Source organism: Plecotus auritus (assembly GCF_963455305.1).
Source record: "Plecotus auritus genome assembly, chromosome: 6".
NCBI classification, from domain to species: Eukaryota; Metazoa; Chordata; class Mammalia; order Chiroptera; family Vespertilionidae; genus Plecotus; species Plecotus auritus.
The window spans coordinates 110,264,815-110,285,679 of record NC_137773.1 but is presented as its reverse complement, the minus strand read 5'-3'; the positions used below and the strand labels follow the sequence as shown (position 1 = coordinate 110,285,679).

Below are 20,865 nucleotides of genomic sequence, written 5' to 3'. Positions count from 1 at the left end.
TTCAAGTTAGTGTTTTGGATTTCTTCAGATAAACATCCTGAAGTGGGATTGCTGGGTCATATGGTTGCTCTATTTTTAATATTTTGGGGAATCTCCATACTATTTTCCATAGTGCCTGCACCAATTTGCAATCCCATCAAGAGGGCACGAGGGTTCCCTTTTTCCCACATCCTGGCCAACATTTGCTGTTTGTTGATTTATTGATGATAGCCGTTCTGGCAGGTGTGAGGTGATATCCCATTGTGGTTTTAATTTGCATCTCTCTGAGACTAGTGATGTTGAGCATTTTCATATGTCTGTTAGCCATCTGTATGTTCTCTTTTGACGAGTGTCTATTTAGGTCTTCTGCCGATTTTTTAATGGATTTTATGGTGTGGGTTTGTTTTGTTTTGTTTTGTTTTTTGGGTGTTAAGTTGATGAGTTCTTTATATATTTTGGATATTAACCTCCTATTGGATGTATCATTGGCAAATATCTTCACCCATTTGGTAGGCTGTCTTTTCATTTTGTTGATGATTTTCTTTGCTGTGTAAAAACTTTTTTGCTTTACGTGGTCCCATTTGTTTTTTGTTTTGTTTTTTTCTTTTGTTTCCCTTGCCCAAGGAGACATCCACAAGACTATTGCTAAGCAATGCCAAAGGGTTTACCGCCAGCACTTTCTTCTAGGAGTTTTATGGTTTCAGGTCTTACATTTAAGTCTTTAGTCCATTTTGAGTTTACTCTTGTATATGGTGTAAGAAGTACTCTAGTTTCATATTTTTGCATGTATCTTTCCAGTTTTACCAACATTATTTACTGAATCAAATGTCTTTATCCTATTGTGATATCTTGCCTCCTTTGTCATAGATTAATTGACCATATGGATGTAGGTTTACTCCTGGGCTTTCTACTCTGTTTCATTGGTCTATGTGTCTGTTTTTATGTATCTGGTAGAATGATACCTCCCACTTTGTTCTTCACTCTCAAGATTGCTTTGCCTATTTAGGGTCTTCTGCAGTTTCATGTAAGTTTTAGGATTATTTGTTCTAGTCTTTAAAAAATGCCATTGGTATTTTGATAGAGATTGCATTAAATCTATAGATTGTTTTGGGTAGTATGGACACTTTAAAATGGTAATTCTTCCTATCTATGAGCATGGTATATGCATCCATTTATTTGTATCTTCTTCAGTTTATTTCTTCAATGTCTTATAGTTTTCTGAATACAGGTTTTTTCCCTCCTTGGTTAAATTAATTTCTAGGTATTTTCTTTTTATGACCTGATCAAAAATAAAATTGTTTTCTTAATTTCTTTCAGAAGTTAATTATTGATGTATAAAAATGCAACCAATTTCTGAACATTGATTGTATATCCTGCTACTTTACTGAGTTCATTTATCAGTTTTAATAGTTTTTTGGTGGAATCTTTAGGATTCTCTATATATAGTATATCATCTGTAAATAATGACAGTTTTACTTCTTTCTTTCTAATTTGAATGCTTTTTATTTGTTTTTCTTGTTTGATTGCTATGGCTAGGACTTCCAATACTAAGTTGAATAAAAGTGGTGAAATGAACATCCTTGTCACATTCCTAATCTTAAGGAAACCACTGTTAGCCTTTCACCATTGAGTATGTTGAAGTATGTCTCCTCTATTCCCACTTTACTGAGTTTTTATATTAAATGAATGCGGATTTTGTCAAATTATTTCTCTGCATATATTGAGATGATTATATGATTTTTATCCTTTGTTTTTTTAATGTGGTATTTCACATTAATTGATTTGCAGATATTATACCAACCTTGCATCCCAGGAATAAATCCCACTTGATCATGGTGTGTGATCTTTTTAATGTGATGCTGAATTCAGTTTGCCAATATTTTGTTGAAGGAATTTACATCTATATTCATCAGGAATATTGGCCTATAATTTTCTTTTTTGTAATGTCTTTGTGTGGTTTTAGTATCAGGGTAATGCTGAACTAATAAAATGAGCTTGGGAGCCTTCTCTCCTCTTCAGTTTTTTGGAAAATTTAGAAGGATAAGTATTAATTCTTCATTGCATATTTGGTAATATTCACCTGTGAAGTCATCTGGTCAGGACTTTTGTTTGTTGCATTATTTTTTATTACTGATGCAACTTCATTGTCAGTTAATGATTTGCTCAGATTTTCTGTTTCTTTTTTACTCAGCCTTGAAAGATTGTATGTTTCTAGGAATTTATACATTCTTTCCAGGTTGTCCAGTTTGTTGGCACATAATTGTTCATAGTATTTTCTTATAATTTTTTGTATTTTTGTGGTGTCAGTTTTTACTTCTCCTATTTCATTTTTTTATTTCATTTATTACTGTCTTCTCTCTCTCTTTTTTTTTCTTGATGAGTCTGTTTAAATGTTTTATCAATTTTGTTTATCTTTTCAGTGAACCAGTTCTTGGTTTCATTATCTTTTGAATTCTATTTTAGACTCTATTTCATTTATTTCCAGACTGGTCTCTATTATTTCCTTCCTTCTGCTCACTTTGAGCTTTGTTTGTTTTTCTTTTTCTAGTTCCTTGAGATGTACGGTTAAACTGTTTATTTGAGATTATTCTTGTTTCTCAAGGTAGACCTATAGTGCCATGAACTTCCTTTATATCTGCTTTAGCTGTGCCCCATAGTTTTGGGGTTGTTGTGTTTCCATTTTTATTGGTCTCCAGGTATCTTTTGATTTTTTCCTTGATCATTGTTAACCCATTCATTTTTTTAAAATAAATCTTTATTGTTCAGATTATTACAGTTCTTCCTCTTTTTTCCCCCAAAGCTCCCCTCCACCCAGGTCCCACCCCACCCTCTGCCCTTACCCCCCCCCCCACTCATCCATAGGTGTACGATTTTTGTCTAGTCTCTTCCCATACCCTCCACACCCCCTTTCCCCTCAGAATTGTCAGTCCACTCCCTTTCTATGCCCCTGATTCTATTACATTCACCAGTTTATTCTGTTCATCAGATTTTTTATTCACTTGATTTTTAGATTCACTTGATAGATATGTATTTGTTGGTCATAATTTTTATCTTTACCTTCTTCCTCTTCTTACAGAATACCCTTCAGCATTTCATATAATACTGGTTTGGCAGTAATGAACTCCTTTAGCTTTTTCTTATCTGTGAAGCTCTTTATCTGACCTTCAATTCTGAATGATAGCTTTGCTGGGTAGAGTAATCTTGGTTGTAGGTTCTTGCTATTCATCACTTTGAATATTTCTTGCCACTCCTGTCTGGCCTGCATAGTTTCTGTTGAGAAATCAGCTGGCCGTCATATGGGTACTCCCTTGTAGGTGACTGTTTTTCTCTTGTTGCTTTTAAGATTCTCTCTTTGTCTTTTGCTCTTGGCATTTTAATTATTATGTGTCTTGGTGTGGTCCTTTTTAGATTCCTCTTGTTTGGGGTTCTCTGTGCTTCCTGGACTTGTAAATCTATTTATTTCACCAGGTAGGGGAAGTTTTCTGACATTATTTCTTCTAGTTGGAATGATTCCTTTATTATTATGAAATGCCCTTCTTTCTCTTTTTTTATAGCTTTCGTTTTAAAGTCTATTTTGCCTGATATGAGTTCTGTTACCTCAGCTTTTTTTTCCCATTTCTATTTGCATGAAGTATATTTTCCATCTATTTATGTCTTTGTGTGTCTTTCAATTTGAAGGGGGTCTCCTGTAGGTAACATATATAGGCCTTGTTTTTTTACTCATTAAGCCACCCTATGTATTTTCATTGGAGCATTTAATCCATTTACATTTAATTATTCACAGGTATCTAGTTATTGCCATTTTATTGTTTTTCTGCTTGTTGTGTAGTTCTCTTTCCCTTTCTTATTCTCTTGCTCTCTTGTATGCTGATGACTTTCTATAGTGTTGTGTTTGGATTCCTTTCTCTTTATTTCTGGTATATCACTTGTAGATTTTTGGTTTCTGGTTATCATGTGCTTCAAACTGTGTTTATAGTAGTATATTTTAAGTTGATGATTGCTTAAGTTTGAACACATTCTATATTTACTACCATTTTTCTCACCCCCTCCATGTTAATGTCTTTGTCATTATTTTTTGCTTCTTTTGTGTGTGTGTTTGTGTGTATCCTTTAATTTGCTTTTATAATTACATGATATTCCTACTTTTGTCTTTTAACTTTGTACTAGTTTTATAGTTGGTTGATCCACTGCTTTTATGATATGTTAGCCTTTGTCAGTAGAGTTTTTTTTCTTGGCCATATTTTCTTATCCATATTTTTTATTTTATTATTATTATTTTTTTAATATTCTTAAAGAGGTCGCTTTAACATTTCTTGTAATACTGGTTTGCTGGTGATGAACTCCTTTAGCTTTTTCTTGTCTGGGAAACTCTTTATCTTTTTTTCTACTCTAAATGATAGCCTAGATGGGTAGAGTAATATTTGTTGTAGGCCCTTGCTTTTCATTGCTTTGAATATTTCATGACAATCTCTTCTGGCCTACAAAGTTTCTGTTGAGAAATCAGCTGATAGTCTTATAGGGGCACCCTTGTAGGTAACACTACTTTTCTCTTTCTGTTTTTAAGATTCTCTCTGTGTCTCTAACCTTTTGCATTTTAATTATGATGTGTCTTGGTGTGGGCCTCCTTGGGTTCATCTTGTTTGGGACTCTCTGTGTTTCGTAGACTTGTATGTCTAGTTCCTTTACCAAATTAGGGAAGTTTTCTGTCATTATTTTTTCTAGAATGCCATGGGAGTAAGAGTATCTTGTGAAATTAAGATATCCCTGAAAGATTGAATAATCTAGAAGACAGATGGGTCATATGCTCAGAGTAAACTAGTGTTTATATTACCAAGGGAATTTATATGTCCTTATAGGGACCTTATTCTCTAGGACCTCAGGAAGTCCTTATATAATCAGAGTACTGTCCTATGGGTTCACCTGGTCTTAGGCTAGTAAGTATACCTGTGTAGTCTCCAAGTGTTTAGTTGGATTATGATATTCTAAATTGTCAGAGTACCCTGGGGAAGCAAGAGGGGATTGTTTAGAGGATTCCAGGATATCATATAGGACCAAATGCTTGAAAGATAAAAGTCACAGAGTCTGGGAGACTTGGAGAGTCTTGGGAAGACAGGGGTATTAGAGAGAAAGAATGTCATGGGAGGCAGAGTACTCTGAGCCTCAGGATTTTTATCATGTCAGAACATTCTTGAAGTGTCCTTATAACATCACTAACTTTGAGGTTAGAGTGTCCTGGAAGGTGAAACTGTTTTCAAAGAATCAGAATGTCTTGGAGGTTGGAGTGACTGGGTGATTCAGAGTCCTGGAAATTCTGGGAGTACAGAGCTGGCAGGGTTTTCAGGTAGATCAGCCTACCCTGTTGGTATCTGAATGTGTGAAATCAAGCATTCTAAGTAGGTCAAAGTTTTCTGGAGAGCTGGTGGTCCTTGAGAGTTTGAATAGACTTGAATTGAATAGACCTGCCATGGAGTAGAGTGACAAGTTGTTCTTGTCGGGAATCAGGGGATCTTGGAGGAGCAGAGGATGGTAGGCAGGAGTGATGACAGTATGCAGGGAGTCAAGATACTTTGGCAGTTCAGGGAATGTTATGGAGTAAGTCTCTTATAGGGAATGGTTTCCTTGAGAGGCCAGAATATTTTGAGGGTTAGAAAAATCATCTTTTGGATTCAGAAGGTCCTGGTGGGTCAAAGCTGTTCTGGGCTGTCTGGGTGTTGGGAGTAGGAGGAAGTGTCAGTGATTATGGTACCTGTTGAGAAGTCTAGGGCTGAGAGAGTCAGTGGGCACTAAAGGGTTAAAGTGTCCTGGCATCAGATGTCCTGTTGTGCCAGGGTGCATCAGATAGTCGGGGTGCCCTGGGAGATCGGGCTATGTCTTTACCTGGCCGACAGGGTCAGGTCTGTATGATCAAAGTATCTCCTGGGTTGGGTCGCGGGTTGAGTGGTTTTTTTAGTGTCAGCATGCCCTTTGCAAGATTAGAACCAACGAAGGGTTCTGAATGGACTGAAGGGCAGGATTCCCTTGAGTGTCTAGACCCTTTAGGTCAGGAAATTCCTTATAGGGTCAGATTTTCCAAAATCTCTATAGACCTGGATGTCCTAGAGTGTCAGGGAGTCCTTGTGAGTTTAGGCTACCATGCTGATTATAAGGTACTCAAGTCAAAACTTGCTGGAGGGCCCATTAGTCCTAGAGAGTGAATGCATTCTTTGTGCCCTAGGGCAGTGGTCGGCCAACTGCGGCTCTGTTGACTAATGAGTTTGCCGACCACTGCCCTAGGGAAACAGGAATCTGATAGGGTCAGAATGATTCTGAGAACTAGAGTCTCTTAGAAACTCTGGTAACTATAATAATGATAACAAGGTAGCATTTTCATCCATGCTTACAATTTCAGGCATAGTCCTAAATCCTTCTCTCTTCTGAATTCTCAATCACTACTTCATCAGGTAGGTACAGGTGGTCCTCATTATTTGCAGAATCTGTATTTTCAAATTCACCCACTCACTAAAATTTATTTGTAACCCCCAAGTCAATACTCTTTTGCAGTACTCTTTGGCATGTCTGTGGTTGTTTGTAGCCATGTGCATGCATGGAGGGGTGAAAAATTTGAGTCTCACATTCCTAGGTGAGGTCAAACAAGGCAACTGCTCTACCTTTTTATCTCAGCTCTCATACTATATACAGGTGTCTTTGGCAGTCTATTTAGTGCCATTATTTTTCACATTTTTGTGCTTTGGGGGGTAATTTTGCTGCTTAAAATGCATCAAAGCTGGAGTGCCATTTGGTGTTCCTAAGTGCAGGAAGGCTGTCACATGCCTTGTGGAGAAAATACATGAACTTAGATGAGCTTTGTTCAGCACGAGTTATAGGACTGTTGGCCAAGAGTTCAATATTAATGAATTAACAAAATGTGGTAAGTAAGGTATCTTTAAACAGGAACACACATGCAACAAGGTTATATATTAACCAGTTGACAAAAATATTGTGGCCAGAGGTTAACGGGAGCCTATTTCCCATAGGAGCAATGGTTCAGAATTCACTAATCCAGTGTTTGTAATGACTTTATGCAACATAACTACCTCTCAAATAAAGAGAGAAGCTGTGTTAATTACCCCAGGTGATAAAGCTGTGGCACGGAGATATGAAGTAATGAGCTCAGAATCACATAGCTAGTAGGAGGTATAGGTAGGATTTGAACCCGTGGCAGACTGGCTCCAGAACCTATGCTCTTTTTCCTATCACATCACTCTGTTTCTTATAAGACAAGAGGTTCCTGACCAGGGTTCCTTGAAGGTCAAGGTTGGGGGGATCAGGGTGCCCTAGAAAACCAAATGCCTCTACATCTCCCAGCCTCCTGAGGGATTATGATATTCTGGGATGTCAAGTCAAAGTTATGGTGTCTCAGTATCCTCTGAAAACAGGACTAGTGGATCAAAGTTTCTTTGTAATATCAAAATGTCCTGGGAAATTAGGCTGTTCTGGAAGGCTGGGCAGAGTTCTTATGTAGTGTTAGGGGATCTTGAGGCGTCAGGGTACATTGGATTTCAATGCTTGCTTGTGGGTCCAAGTTGCCTACATGTTACTGGGTCTCTGAAGGCCATGGCTGTCATGGAGCTCAGGTTGTTCTAGGAGGTCACGGTATATCTTGGGGTAGAGGGAGAGGGGCTGGTGTCTTGGGTCAGTGTTTCTTGACTTTAATGTTATTATGACTGAATGTGCCTCCTTCCAGGTCATAAGTTGAAACCCTAACCCCAGTGTGATTTTATTTGGAGGTGGGGCCTTCGGGAGGTGGTTGGGTTTAGAGGACATGGTGAGTGTGTGGCTCCCACGATGGCATTAGGGTCTTTGTAAGAAGAGGAAGAGACACCAGAGCTGGCTCACTCCTGCACTATGGAGACGCTGGCTGTCTGCAACCCGCAACAGAGCTCTCACCAGGATCTGAATCAGCGGGAACCTTTATAGTAGACTTCCCTGGCCTCCAGGACTGTGAGAAATAAACGTCTATAGTTTAAGCCACCCAACCTTTGGTTTTGTTTGTTTGTTTGTGGGTTTGGGGGGGGTGTTTTGTGGGGGATTTTTTGTTTGTGGTTTTTTTTTGTTTGTTTGTTTGTTTGTTTTGGGCAGCCTGAGTTGACGAAGACAAATGTACATTCAGTTCTCCTGGGGATCCTGTTGCAATTCAGATTCTGGTTCAGTAGGACTGTGGTGGGGCTAAGATTCTAAATTTTTAACAAGCTTTGATACGTTTCTGATGCTTTTGATTCATGGACCATATTGTAAGTCGCAAGATCCTAGAGGATTATGATGATTTTCTGTCTTAACTTGTCAGGGTGCTTTTAAAGGATGTGTGTGAAGAATTAGCATGACCTTGAGGATCAGACTGTTGTATGGGTGCCGTGTGTTCTAAGGGGGTTAGGGTGTCCACTTTGGGGCAGTGTGTCCTGAGAGCTCAGAGCTTCATAGTGGGGACTGGGGCTCTCCTAGTAGAGGTAGAATGTTCTGGGTTTCAGTGTGTCCTAGAGGACCCTAGATTCCTGGGATATCAGGTTGTCTTTAAAGAATCAGGATGGCCCTGACTGGTTTGGCTCAGTGGACAGAGCGTCAGCCTGTGGACTGAAGGGTCCCGGGTTTGATTCCGGTCAAGGGCATGTACCTTGGTTGCGGGCACATCCCCAGTGGGTAGTGTGCAGGAGGCAGCTGATCGATGTTTCTCTCCCATCGATATTTCTCTCTATCCCTCTCCCTTCCTCTCTGTAAAAAATCAATAAAATATATTAAAAAAAAAAAAAGAATCAGGATGTCCTAGGATGTCAGAATGTACTTCCTAGGTCTGTGTAGCCTCAAGACCAGAGTATTGTGGGTGTCAGGGTATCCTGGCTGCTCAGGGATTCTGGGTGTATCCAGGTTTCCTTGAACAATCCAAATGTCAGAAAGTCATGGGAATCTCAGTCTCCTGCAGAGTCCTGAGGCCCAGGGGATTCAAGATGCACCTGGAATTCAGATGCTTTTCTGGGTCAGAGTTTTCTGAAAGTCTAGGCAACCTTGGAAGATCGCGGAGTCCGGGGCCCTGGGTGAATGAGGCAGTGACATGTGAAGGAGGAAGCAGAGAGCACTGAGAACTGTGGTGTCCTGGAGACTCAGCCGATGTTGTCCTCGGGGTGTCTGGTGTATTCTGAGAATCAGGGTATCTTGGAGGGGCCAGAATGCACTTGTATCTCTTAGTTTCTTAGTTGTCTGGAAACAGGCCTTTGGGTAGCACCCACAGGCTGAGATGCCAGGCAGGCCCTGCTCCTGGCCCCCTTTGCCCCCTCCCCCCAGGTGGGGTTCTGAGGAAGGGTCTTAGGAGGAATGCATTTTCTTCTCCTTCCCCTCCGCTCCCAGGAGGGGATTTAACAGGACAAAAGAATGTTGTCCTCTGGGAACAGGAGCTCTTGGCCCCAGGCCCTGGACCCTCCAGCAGAGCACCTTCCCTCATCCGGCTTGTGATCCTCCCCTGATGAAGGGGCTCTGGTGACCAGGCAGTGATTGGATGGGCCCACAGGGCCAGGAGGAGGTCATTCCTTCAAGACTCGGGGAGAAAGAGGTGGTGTGGGATTGCAAGCTGGGCAAGGAGGCAGCTGAGAGCAAAGGGAGAACGGTGTGCAGGAACGAAGGGGCAGGGGAGAATAATAGAGGCAAAAACAGACAAACAGGGTGAGGGCAAGACAGAGAAAGAGGCAAAGCTCAAGCAAAGAACTGGGGAAATAGAAAAAAAAGGAGACAGTGGAAAAAAACAGAGATATCTATCAATATCTACAGAGAGAGAGACTCGAGAGAGGTATAAACAGAGGGACACAGAGAGAGGTAACAGGCATAGAGGGGAACAACAGGAAGAGAGAAAGACTGCCCCCGAATTAGAGAATCGGGGACACAGGACGGGACTGTCCAGGGTGCTGTTGTTAGGCATGGAAGTGGAAGGGAGGAGTGAGCAGGGTAAGCCAAGGAAGGGGCGAGTTTGCAGAAGCCTCTGGCTGGAGAGCTGCCCAGCCGCCAGGACTCAGACCTCCACGGTGGGTGAGTGAACCTCTGGGGGGCCCCTGCTGAGGCGGCAGGTGTGGGGGCTCCATGCCTGGGCTCCGCAGGGCAATGGTTTGACACAAGGAAGATGAAGAGAAGAAATAAAACACAACCCTGCAATGTTAAAGCCATGGGAACCTTGGAAAACCTCGGTTTACAGACTGGAGGACGGAGGCCCTGGCATTGATGAGCTGCTGAACGGCTCACCTGGTGTGGCAGAGGGAAAGCTGGGCCTGTCTACTCACTCCTGACCTCAGTTTGCCCATTGCACTGCCTTCTCTGAAGGAGGGAGCTGGAGGGGCCAGGGTTTGGGATCTGAGGAGAGTGGGAGACCAGTGGCTCAATGCATCTGGGTCCCCAAGACCAAAGGTGAGCACTGGGTGGGGCCATACCCCTGAGTCCCCATGGGGATGGGGTGCCATGGCTCCAGACATCTCCTTTTCTCAGTGAATGCCTTCCAGGTGTTTCTTTTCTCTCCCTGTTCTCTCTTCTCCGCTGGCTCTCAGACTAATTAGTGTGGGGGCTTAGGGAGCCTGTGGGAAGGACAGACAAGCCTTTCCCACGAGCTCAAGTTCCTGCAGCCTAGTGGCCCAGCCAGGGCCGGAATAAGGGAGAAGATGAAATGTACAAAGGGGAGGGTGTGTCTGAGCAGAAGAGGGGGAAACGTTTTGTCTTCCCCATGAGGGGTGAGGGAGAATAGGAGCAGCATAAAGAAGGTTTCGCTGAATGTGAGCCCTAAGACAGGGACAAGTGATGGGGTCTTAGAGACCTGGACAGTTTGTTGGGTGTCAGAGCAAATAGGACAGCCACAGGATAAGACTCAGGAGGGCATCTTGTGCACTCAGAGCCGTGAAGCCCATGGAGGGCGCGTTGCAGGGGTTGGACCTGGGAGAGTGGGATGGGGTGGGCATGCCCTGCAGAGGCCAGGCTGCCAGAGCTGAATGCCCAGGAGGAGGAGTGAGTCTGAAGAGTGGATCCCATGAGGAGAGGCAGCCTGGCTTAGGAGACTCGAGGTGAAGCAGGGCCAAGGCTGAGCTGGGTCCAGCTCGTTATGAAAGCTTCAGGGTTTCTGTCTGGGGCAGAGTGTATGTGGACAGCATAGAGGCACTGAGCAGACTCAGGGGGAACAGCATCAGTGTCGGGAATGGGTGGTGGGTCCACTGGGCAGCAATCTCTCCTTCCCTCCATCCTCAGACATGAGCGCCCAGCCCCACATGAGCCTCTCTGGTGTGGGAGTGGGGACACCAAGGCTTTCACCTCAAAGACAGAGGGGCCACTTGCACACCCGGCGCCGCCACCGCACCACCTTCAGCCCAGCGCAGTTGGAGCAGCTGGAGTCAGCCTTTGGGAGGAACCAGTACCCTGACATTTGGGCCCGAGAGGACCTGGCCCGGGACACCGGTCTCAGCGAGGCCAGAATCCAGGTGATGGATCCTGGGCAGAAGTGCGATTTGGGTGCTGAGGAACTACTGGGACACACATTTTCACAGGCATTATGACCCTAACCTAAAATTCACCGAAATATAGCCTCATCCGACAGTCACCAGAACCTCCTCTGCACCGGGAGTGCCCCTGAGTGAACCCTAGTGCTAACCTAATCTAAGTTGCATTTCAGCACCTACCCCCACCCTTAACAGTGATTGAATTCCAACAGAAATCAATCTTAACTCTACATCTACATATAGACATATAACCTTGTCCCTAACCATGGCCTCAAAACTCAACCAGCCTGAGGCTCCCTCAATTCCTACCATGGAGTTCATCAATCTTAAAGCATAAACCCGACCCTAAATTCAACCCTGTCTACAATTAAACTTGTCCATTGTCTGAATGTCTAATAACCCTAGGGGAAATGTCCTATTCTCTGGGGAGGGAGAAATGCCATTGTGTCATATTTATCTCTTTCTTGTTGCAAGTTAACATATCTTTTTTAAAAATATATATATATTTTATTGATTTTTTCAGAGAAGAAGGGAGAGGGATAGAGAGTTAGAAACATCGATGAGAGAGAAACATCGATCAGCTGCCTCCTGCACACTCCCCACCGGGGATGTGCCCGCAACCAAGGTACATGCCCTTGGCCGGAATCGAACCTGGGACCCTTGAGTCCGCAGGCCGACGCTCTATCCACTGAGCCACACTGGTCAGGGCTCAAGTTAACATTTCTTTTTCTTTTTTTTTTTTAAATATATTTTATTGATTTTTTACAGAGAGGAAAGGAGAAGTATAGAGAGTCAGAAACATCGATGAGAGAGAAACATCGATTCAGCTGCCTCTTGCACACTCCCTACTGGGGATGTGCCCGCAACCAAGGCACACGCCCCCAACTGGAATCGAACCTGGGACCCTTCAGTCCGCAGGCCAACGTTCTATCCACTGAGCCAAACCAGTTAGGGCTCAAGTTAACATTTCTTATCCAAAGTTACATTAGGGCAAATGTAGATACAAGTTGGGGATAATAGTATGCGTCTCACTTTGTCAGTAGGTCTGGCGCAGACATGTCTCCTGGAGAGCATTACTTCCTGTGGTGATGTGGGAGACATTTATGCCCTGTATCTATACCTTCTGCCATTGGGGAGGGGGTCGCATATAACAGTGCCACCTAATTGAGACGAGGGCTCTGACATGGCTATTCTCCCCACTCCTCAGGTCTGGTTCCAGAACCGCAGAGCTAAGCAGAGGAAGCAAGAGCGGTCACTGCTTCAGCCACTGGCCCATCTGTCTCCTGCCACCTTCTCTGGTTTCTTGCCCGAGTCCCCTGCTTGCCCCTACTCCTACTCAGCACCATCTCCACCAGGAACCTGCTTTCCTCACCCCTACAATTATGCTCTTTCCTCTCAGCCCTCCACAGGTGGTTCCTTTGCTCGACCCCACCAGTCTGAAGACTGGTACCCCACCTTGCACCCAAACCCCGCTGGTCATCTTCCCTGTCCCCCACCCCCACCCATGCTTCCTCTCAGCCTTGAGCCACCAAAGTCTTGGAACTAAGGTCAAACAAGTGCTGATAAGGTAATTAATTGCCCAGTTTCTGGCCTTCAGGAAACAGAGAACACTAGGTGGTTTCCTTTCCTTCTGAGTAAAGTAGAAATATGGTGAGGGGCAGCTCCGAGAGTAGAAATTAAAAAATGGGAAATCATGATAAAGGCTCACTGAGGTGACTGAGAGAATTTAGGAAGGTGAACTTACTGGAAGATGCACATAAGCCTCAATGGAGGTGACTGGGGGAAGGGTAGTTTTGATGGAAGCAATTGTTGCTGCTGGCGAATAGAAAGGGTTGAGGGAGATAGAGCTTGTGGGGCTTCATTCATTGAGATCACAATTTAAGATCTTCATCCCAGCTGTTGATAGCTGATTTCAAGAAGGCTTTCTCTTTTTTTAAATTTCTTTATTGATTAAGGTATCACATATTTGTCCTCATCCCCCCTCATTCCCATCCCAAACCCCTCCCCACTCATGCCCTCACCCCCGTGTTGTCCGTGACCATTGGTTAGACTTATATGCATGCATACAAGTCCTTTGGTTGGTCTCTCCCCTTTACCCCACCCTCCCCTACCTTTTCTCTGAGGTTTGACCGTCTGATCGATGCTTCCCTGTCTCCGGGTCTGTTTTTGTTCATCAGTTTATGTTGTTCATTATTTCCCCCAGATGAGTGAGATCATGTGATACTAGAAATACACTTATAAGATCTGAAAATGAGACAAGCAATAATGGTTATGCTGAGAGGCAAATGAATCAGTCTGTAGTGAGTTCCTTTCTGGGCCAACAGTTCTTTTGAGTCCCAATTTCAATGTCAAACAGTTCCTTATGTGTACATGTCAGCAATGATATTTCAGTTCTGGATGGTGGACAAATGGTGGTAATGCAGGTCCGACCCTCTCTGGTTTGGTCCTGGGCAACCTGCAGCGACGCACAGCTGCTGACTGCTAGTATGGCAAGGCGTCGTCAGTGTCTTCCATCTCTGGACTGTTTCTCTTCTGTCTTCATGGCTGGAACAGTCCTATCAATTCCTCTCTGTTGCAGGAATCCACATGGTCTTGGAGTTGTTTTCTGAAAATATACAAACATATTCTCAACCAAAAGTTAATAAAGGAATCTTTTCTATAAATTTGACTTGGGATCCTTTTAAACGATTTTCCTTTGGCTTGTTTTGACACCATGTGTGTTTTTGTCTTGCTGTTAGCATTACAAATGAAAGTTAATTTTCTAAAGTAAAAATTTTCTAGATGTAATTTACTTACAGGATATTTTTCCTTACATGATATTCTTCTACTATCCCCCCTTTTTGATTTAAATATTAGGAGGCTTTTGGAAATTTTCTAATGTAGTCTTGATAGCTTTTAAATTTTAATTTTTTGCACTAAAATATGACTGCTTTAGGTTCATTACATGTTACGCAATTTTACCATGAGATGAACTACCAATAAAAATTTTAGTTAACACTTTAGGAACAGCTTTTTGTCCAGTACCATTAATTTTTCTAGAATATTCGCTTCTTTTAATTAGCCAATTTAAATTAGTCTGAAAACTTGACTACTATTTTACTGTCAAATTTAATACTCTAACAACAATCTTATTTTACCCTGTAAATATTAGTGGAAAGGATTATTTGCCTTCAAGAAAGCTTTTGATTTAAAGGCTACCCATACATTCCTTCCCAATCATCCACCCTACACCCCAAATCAATCACTAACTTTTGTTCATTCTGTCCTAGAAATATCTCTTCAATTTATTCTTCTCTTCTCCATTCCAGCAGACACTGCTTTTGCTAGCTCAATATTTTCTAATTCTCATTGGTTTCCTTAGCTTCAGTCTTTCCAATTTATAAAAAATAAATAAGATCTGATTCACTTGGCCTGTAAGAGACTTAACATTCTTTCAAACTAACTTTTAAGTTGACTGCATGTTTTATTTTCTTGTGGGTTCTTTTTTTAATTGGAACAAAGGAAGAAGATTTTTTTTGTGTGTGTATAGATACCATAAAGACTGTGAAGAAATCTATATGATCTAAGCCAGGCAGTTTCATTTATAGCACTGTTTTTTATGTAGTTACATGATGTGATGGTAGTGTTTTAAACTATGAAACCCCTGAGAGATTGTACCTCCTAGTTTAAATACACTATCCTATATAATAAAAGGGTAATATCCAAATCGACCAAACATCAGAACGACCGGTCACTATGATACACACAACCCACAGGGGGATTGCCGCTCAGCCACAAGCCGGGCTGACGGCTGGCAAAGGTAGCAGCGGTGGCAGGAGCCTCTCCCACCTCCATGGCAGCACTAAGGATGTCCTACTGCAGGTGTACACAGCCCACATGGGATGTACCACCACCCAACCACTTCCACAAGTGACACACGCAAGGGGAGCGGGCCTAAGCCATCAGTCAGACATCCCCCAAGGGCTCCTGGACTGCTAAAGGGCACAGGCCGGGCTTAGGGGATCCCCCCAGTACCAATGTCGTGCACTGGGCCTCTAGTTTATAATAAATGATGCTTCAGAAAAAGGAGAGGACTTCCAGGCAAGATGGAGGTGTAGGTAAATGTGTTACTCACCTCTTCCCACAACCACATCAAAATTACAACTAAACCACAGAACAACCATCATTCAGAACCACCTGAAATCTGGCTGAATGGAAGTCTTACAACTAGGAAATTAAAGACACAGTCACATCCAGACTGGTAGGAGGTGCAGAGACAGGAAGAGGCTGGTCCCACACCCATGTGTGGCAGATAAAAATAGGCCCCTGGCCGATGTAACTTAGTGGTTAGAGCATCAGCCGTGCACCAAAGGGTCTTGGGTTGAATTCTGGGTCAAAGGCACATACCTGGGTTGCAGCTTCAATGCCTGGCCCCGGTCAGAGCACATGCAGGAGGCAACCAATCAATGTGTCTCACAGAGATGTTTCTCTCTCTCCACTTCCCTCCCCCCATCTCTTCCACTCCCTCCCTTCCACTTTCTCTAAAAATCAATGGAAAAAATATCCCTGGCTGAGGATTAACAAAACAAAAACAAAAAACAAACAAAACAAAACAAAATGGACCCAGCTGGTGTAATGGTTGAGCGTCAACCTATGAACCAGGAGGTTATGGTTCAATTCTGAGTCAGAGCACATGCCCAGGTTGCTGGCTCCATTCCCAGTGTGGGTGTGCAGGAGGCAGTCAATCAATGATTCTCTCTCATCATTGATGTTTCTATCTCTCTCTCCCTCTCCCTTCCTCTCTGAAATCACTAAAATTATGTATTTTTAAAAATGGGAGGGATATCTCAACCATGGAGGTGCCACCTGAGGAGCAAGGGGGTCCCAGCCCCACACCAGGCTCCCCAGCCCAGGGTTCCAGTACCAGAAAGGGAAGTCCCATAACTTCTGGCTGTAAAGTCCAGCAGGGATTATGGCTCAATGAGACAGAGGGTTGCTGGAATCCCAAGCAGTTCCTCTTAAAGGGCCCATGCATGGACTTATTCAGACTCACTTCCTCTGAGCTCCAGCACTGGGGCAGGAGCTTGAAAGGCACCAGAGACATATAGAGAGGAACTGAATTGTCAGGCATCAAGGCAAGACTGGAGTGGGGGTTATCTTTCTCACAGACAGAAGTGCTGGCAGAGGCCATTGTTCCTTTGCTGAGCCTTCATCCACAGAGCCAGCAGGCAGGAGCATATCTGAAACTCTATAAACTAAGCTCACACCGTTTGCCCCACTGGTGATTCCTTGAGGCCCTGCTCCACCCAACTTTTAGGCCCACACAAGCTGTTTCCAGTGACTTTACTATAGGAATGGCCTGTCTTGGCTCATGCTTCTGATTTTCACAAAATCTCTCAAGTAAGCAGCATCTGGCCTCAGCAAGCCCTGTACCTCTCCCTAAGTGGCCCCAGGCCTGGTACTATCAGCAGCCGGCCTTAGTTCACAGCATGGCCTTGCCTGGAAACCTCCAAACCCAGCACAAGTAGCAGCCATCTGCAAATAGCTTTGTAGCTCATAGTGGGTGGCCCCAGGCAGAACACAGGCAATGGCTGACCTTGGCCTGTACTTCCTGAGAGATCCCAGAGCCAGCACACACAGTAAACAGTTTCAGATCACATTGAAGTACAACCACGCAACCACCTCCACAAGCGACACACTCAAGGGACACACTCAGTGGGCACCAGAGTCCTGCTAAAGTAAGTACTGTTCTATGGGGTGGGCCACTGCACAGCTGCTGCTCCACTGTGCTCGTAGATTGGTGTCGGTAGTCACAGCCAGTTCTTCCAAGTGACTGGTCAGGTGATAAATCTCTCCCATTTACATGCCAACAGCAGACAAAGCTCAACTACAAGAGGAGGGTGTACACAGCCCACATGGAGTGCACACCTCAAGTGAACAGCTTGGGTCACTGGGGAGGCTGAGCCACTGGACCCTACAGGTCATTTAGTACACTAGGCCACTCTACCAAGCCAGGGAGATATAGCAGCTCTACCTAATACAGACAGTCCTCGCGTTACGTCGGACTCGACATATGTCTTTTCGTGGTTACGTCGCCATCTCCCATTTATTTATAAAAAAAAAAGTTTTGTCATTTCAACGTATGAACATATGTGCTTTATGTTTTTTATTATTTATTTACCACAAGTAAAGGTCATGAATTGTTATCTTTCTTTTAATTTTTTTTTCTGTTTCACTTCATTACTGCTGTGTATGTGCTCCATGTGAGTGATGTAGGTGCTTATATAGGTGGGTTCTGACTTAACAGCGAAAATCGCTTTGTGTTGTGCCATAGGAACAGATCTCTGACGTAACCTGAGGACCTACTGTATATAGAAACAAACACAGGAATGCCAAAATGAGGAGATAAAGAAACATGTCCCAAATGAAAGAACAGAATAAAACTCCAGAAAAAAAAAAACTGAACAAAGTGGAGATAAGCAATCTACCAGATGCAGAGTTCAAAACACGGCTTATAAGGATGTTCAATGAACTTAGAGGAAAAGTAAAAGAACTTATGAGAACTTCAACAAAGAGATAGGAAATGTAAAAATGGACCTAGAAACCAGAAAAAAAGAACCAGTCAGAAATAAAGACTACATTAACTGAAATGAAAAATACATTACAGGAATCAACAGTGGAGTAGAGGAAGCAGAAGATCAAATCAGAGATCTGGAAGGTAAGGCAGCAGAAAACATCCAAGCAAAACAGCAAAATGTAAATGGGGATAATATAAGGAGCCTCTGGGACAGCTTCAAGCATACCAACATTCACATTGTGGGGGGGCCAGAAGAAGAGAGAGAACAAGGAATTAAAAGCTTATATAAAAAAATAATAATAGAAAACTTTCCTAACCTGTTGATGAATATAGACATACAAGCCCAGGAAAGTGCAGAGAGTCCCAAACAAGATGAACTCAAAGAGGCCCACACCAAGACACATCATAATTAAAAAGCAAAAGGTTGAAGACAAAGAGAGAATCTTAAAAGCAGCAAGAGAAAAGCACTTAGTTATCTACAAGAGAGCTCCTATAAGACTGTCAGCTAATTTTTCAACAGAAACTTTGCAGACCAGAAGGGAGTGGCAAGAAATATTCAAAGTGATGAAAAGCAGGGACTTACGATCAAGATTACTTTACCCAGCAAAGCTATCTATATATATAAAAACCTAATATGCTAAGTGTCCAACCAATCGGTCTACTGTTCAGTCGACCGCTCAACCAGGCGCTATGATGCACACTGACCACTAGGAGGCAGACACTCCAACTGGTAGGTTAGCTTGCTGCTGGCATCCGGCCCATTGGGACTGGGAGAGACAGGCCGAACACACTCTGGAGCCCTCCTGCAGTCCCTCCCCGGCCAGCCAACCTCCGGCCGTCCCTCCTTGGCCTCTAAAATATTTCTTCTAATTAATTTCCTTTCAATGTGCACAAATTCATGCACCGGGCCTCTAGTCATTTAGAATTGAAAGACAGATAAAAAAGCTTCCTAGACTAGAAAAAGCTAAAGGAATTCATCACCACCAAACCAGTATTATTTGAAATGTTATATCAAATGTTATATTAAATGTCTTCTTTAAGAAGAAGAAAAATATTAAAAATATGAACAATAAAATGGCAATGAATACATATCTATCAACAATTTAATCTAAAAAAATAAATAAATAAATATACGAATAAGCAAAACAGAAACAGCCGCATAGATACAGAGAACATCTTGATGGTTGTCAGATGGGATGAGGGTTTGGGGGATGAGTGAAAAAGGTGAAGGGATTAAGAAGTACAAATTGGTTGTTACAGGATAATCATGGGGATGTAAAGTACAGCATAGGGAATATAGTCAATAATATTCTAGTATTAGATTCTAGTGTCAGATGGGTATGAGATTTATTTGGATGACCACTTAGTAAGTTATGTAATGTCTAATCACTGGGGTGTACACCTGAAAGTAATGTAATAATGTATGTCAATTGCAATTTAAAAATTAAAATTTTTTTTTTAGAAAATTAAAAATTTATTTTAAAAAACTAAAAATGAAAAAAAATAAACTGGCTTCAGATGCTATTTGCTGCTTCTTGGACTTTTAAGAAGCATTCCTAGTGAACTTTATAGAATTCTGAGGACACAGTTATATTTTCCTTTTAAGTTTTAAACTGCTTCAGTATTTATAAGAGGTCTGGGAATAGCTGTAGCATTTCATATGCCTTCTTAGAAAAAATGCACAGTTCCCTTGGCCACTGAAGATGTTTCTCATGTAATCAAACAACAGTTTATACATCTTGATTTTATTCTTTATTTTACTATGTTTCTTTGGAGTTAAAATGGCTATGATAAGCCTTATCCAAAACAGTCTTCATTCCCTTCTGGGTTAAAGCTGAACATTTCACATAGTAGTACCACTCCTATCTCTTTTGCTAGTTTCTGACCGTGTTCCACACATACAGGTTTTTCTTTCAGATCATTCAGTCTTGCTAATGGTTTTAGGTCATATTGGAGATCAATCTGAGTACCTGTTAATAAAAATACATTTGGTGACTATTCCTTAAGTTCTGGTACCCACTCCTCTTTCACATTTTGAAAAGAGGTTGGATTTACCACAGAGAAGCATATAAGGAAAACATTAGTCATTGGATAAGATGAAGGCCTCAGACCATTATAGCCTTCCTATCTGGCCCTGTCACAGTCAGTCCCATGAGGCACTGCTTGCTCCTCAGGGTGACACTGACTGTCGTGCTGGAAGACTGTGGGCACACACACCTCCGGGAAGACATCAGTTGGCATAGCTCATGAGCAGGCACATCTAAACTCCTAATGATGACAATTCTTAGAATTTATTCTCTTTTTTTATTGATTTCCAAGAGGAAGGGAGAGAGAGATAGAAACATTAATGATGAGAGAGAATCATTGATTGGCTACCTGAAACCCAGGCATGTGCTCTGACCGGGAATCAAACTGACCTCCTGGTTCATGGGTCGATGCTCTCAACACCAGCCAGGCAGAATTTATTCTCTTAACTTTCCTACATATCATACAGCAGCGTTAGCTAAGTCATCATGTTGTATATTACATCCCTAGTACATACTTATATTATAACTAGAAGTTTTAATCTTTTGACACCCTCAAATTCCTCTCCTTCCCCCACCTCTGATAACCACAAATCTGATCTCTTTTTCTATGAGTTTTGTTTTTCTTTGTTTTTAAATTAGATTTCACATATAAGTGAGATCATGCAGAATTTGTCTATGTCTGACTTATCTCACTTAACTTTTAAAATTGGCCTGAAGCCAGCCCTGACCGGTTTGGCTCGGTGGATAGAGCGTCGGCCTGCAGACTGGAGGGTCCCGGGTTCGGTTCCAGTCAAGGGCATGTACCTTGGTT

The 20,865-nt window shown here is 42.6% G+C and overlaps 1 protein-coding gene and 1 pseudogene across 2 annotated transcripts; one reads left to right on the top strand and one right to left on the bottom strand.

Annotated features, from left to right (window-relative positions):
* Positions 1-9,917: 9,917 nt before the first annotated feature.
* PROP1 (PROP paired-like homeobox 1) lies at positions 9,918-13,017 on the top strand (the record flags this gene model as incomplete). The annotated part of the gene is made up of 3 exons (XM_080672704.1): positions 9,918-10,026; positions 11,224-11,453; positions 12,679-13,017. 3 exons carry the CDS (start codon positions 9,918-9,920, stop codon positions 13,015-13,017), a joined length of 678 nt encoding a protein of 225 aa, XP_080528830.1.
* Positions 13,018-19,645: 6,628 nt separating this feature from the next.
* Positions 19,646-20,287, bottom strand: LOC308251806 (rho-related GTP-binding protein RhoQ-like; annotated as a pseudogene). Its single transcript has one exon. The product of its transcript is annotated as a rho-related GTP-binding protein RhoQ-like (transcript).
* Between the last annotated feature and the right edge of the window lie 578 nt (positions 20,288-20,865).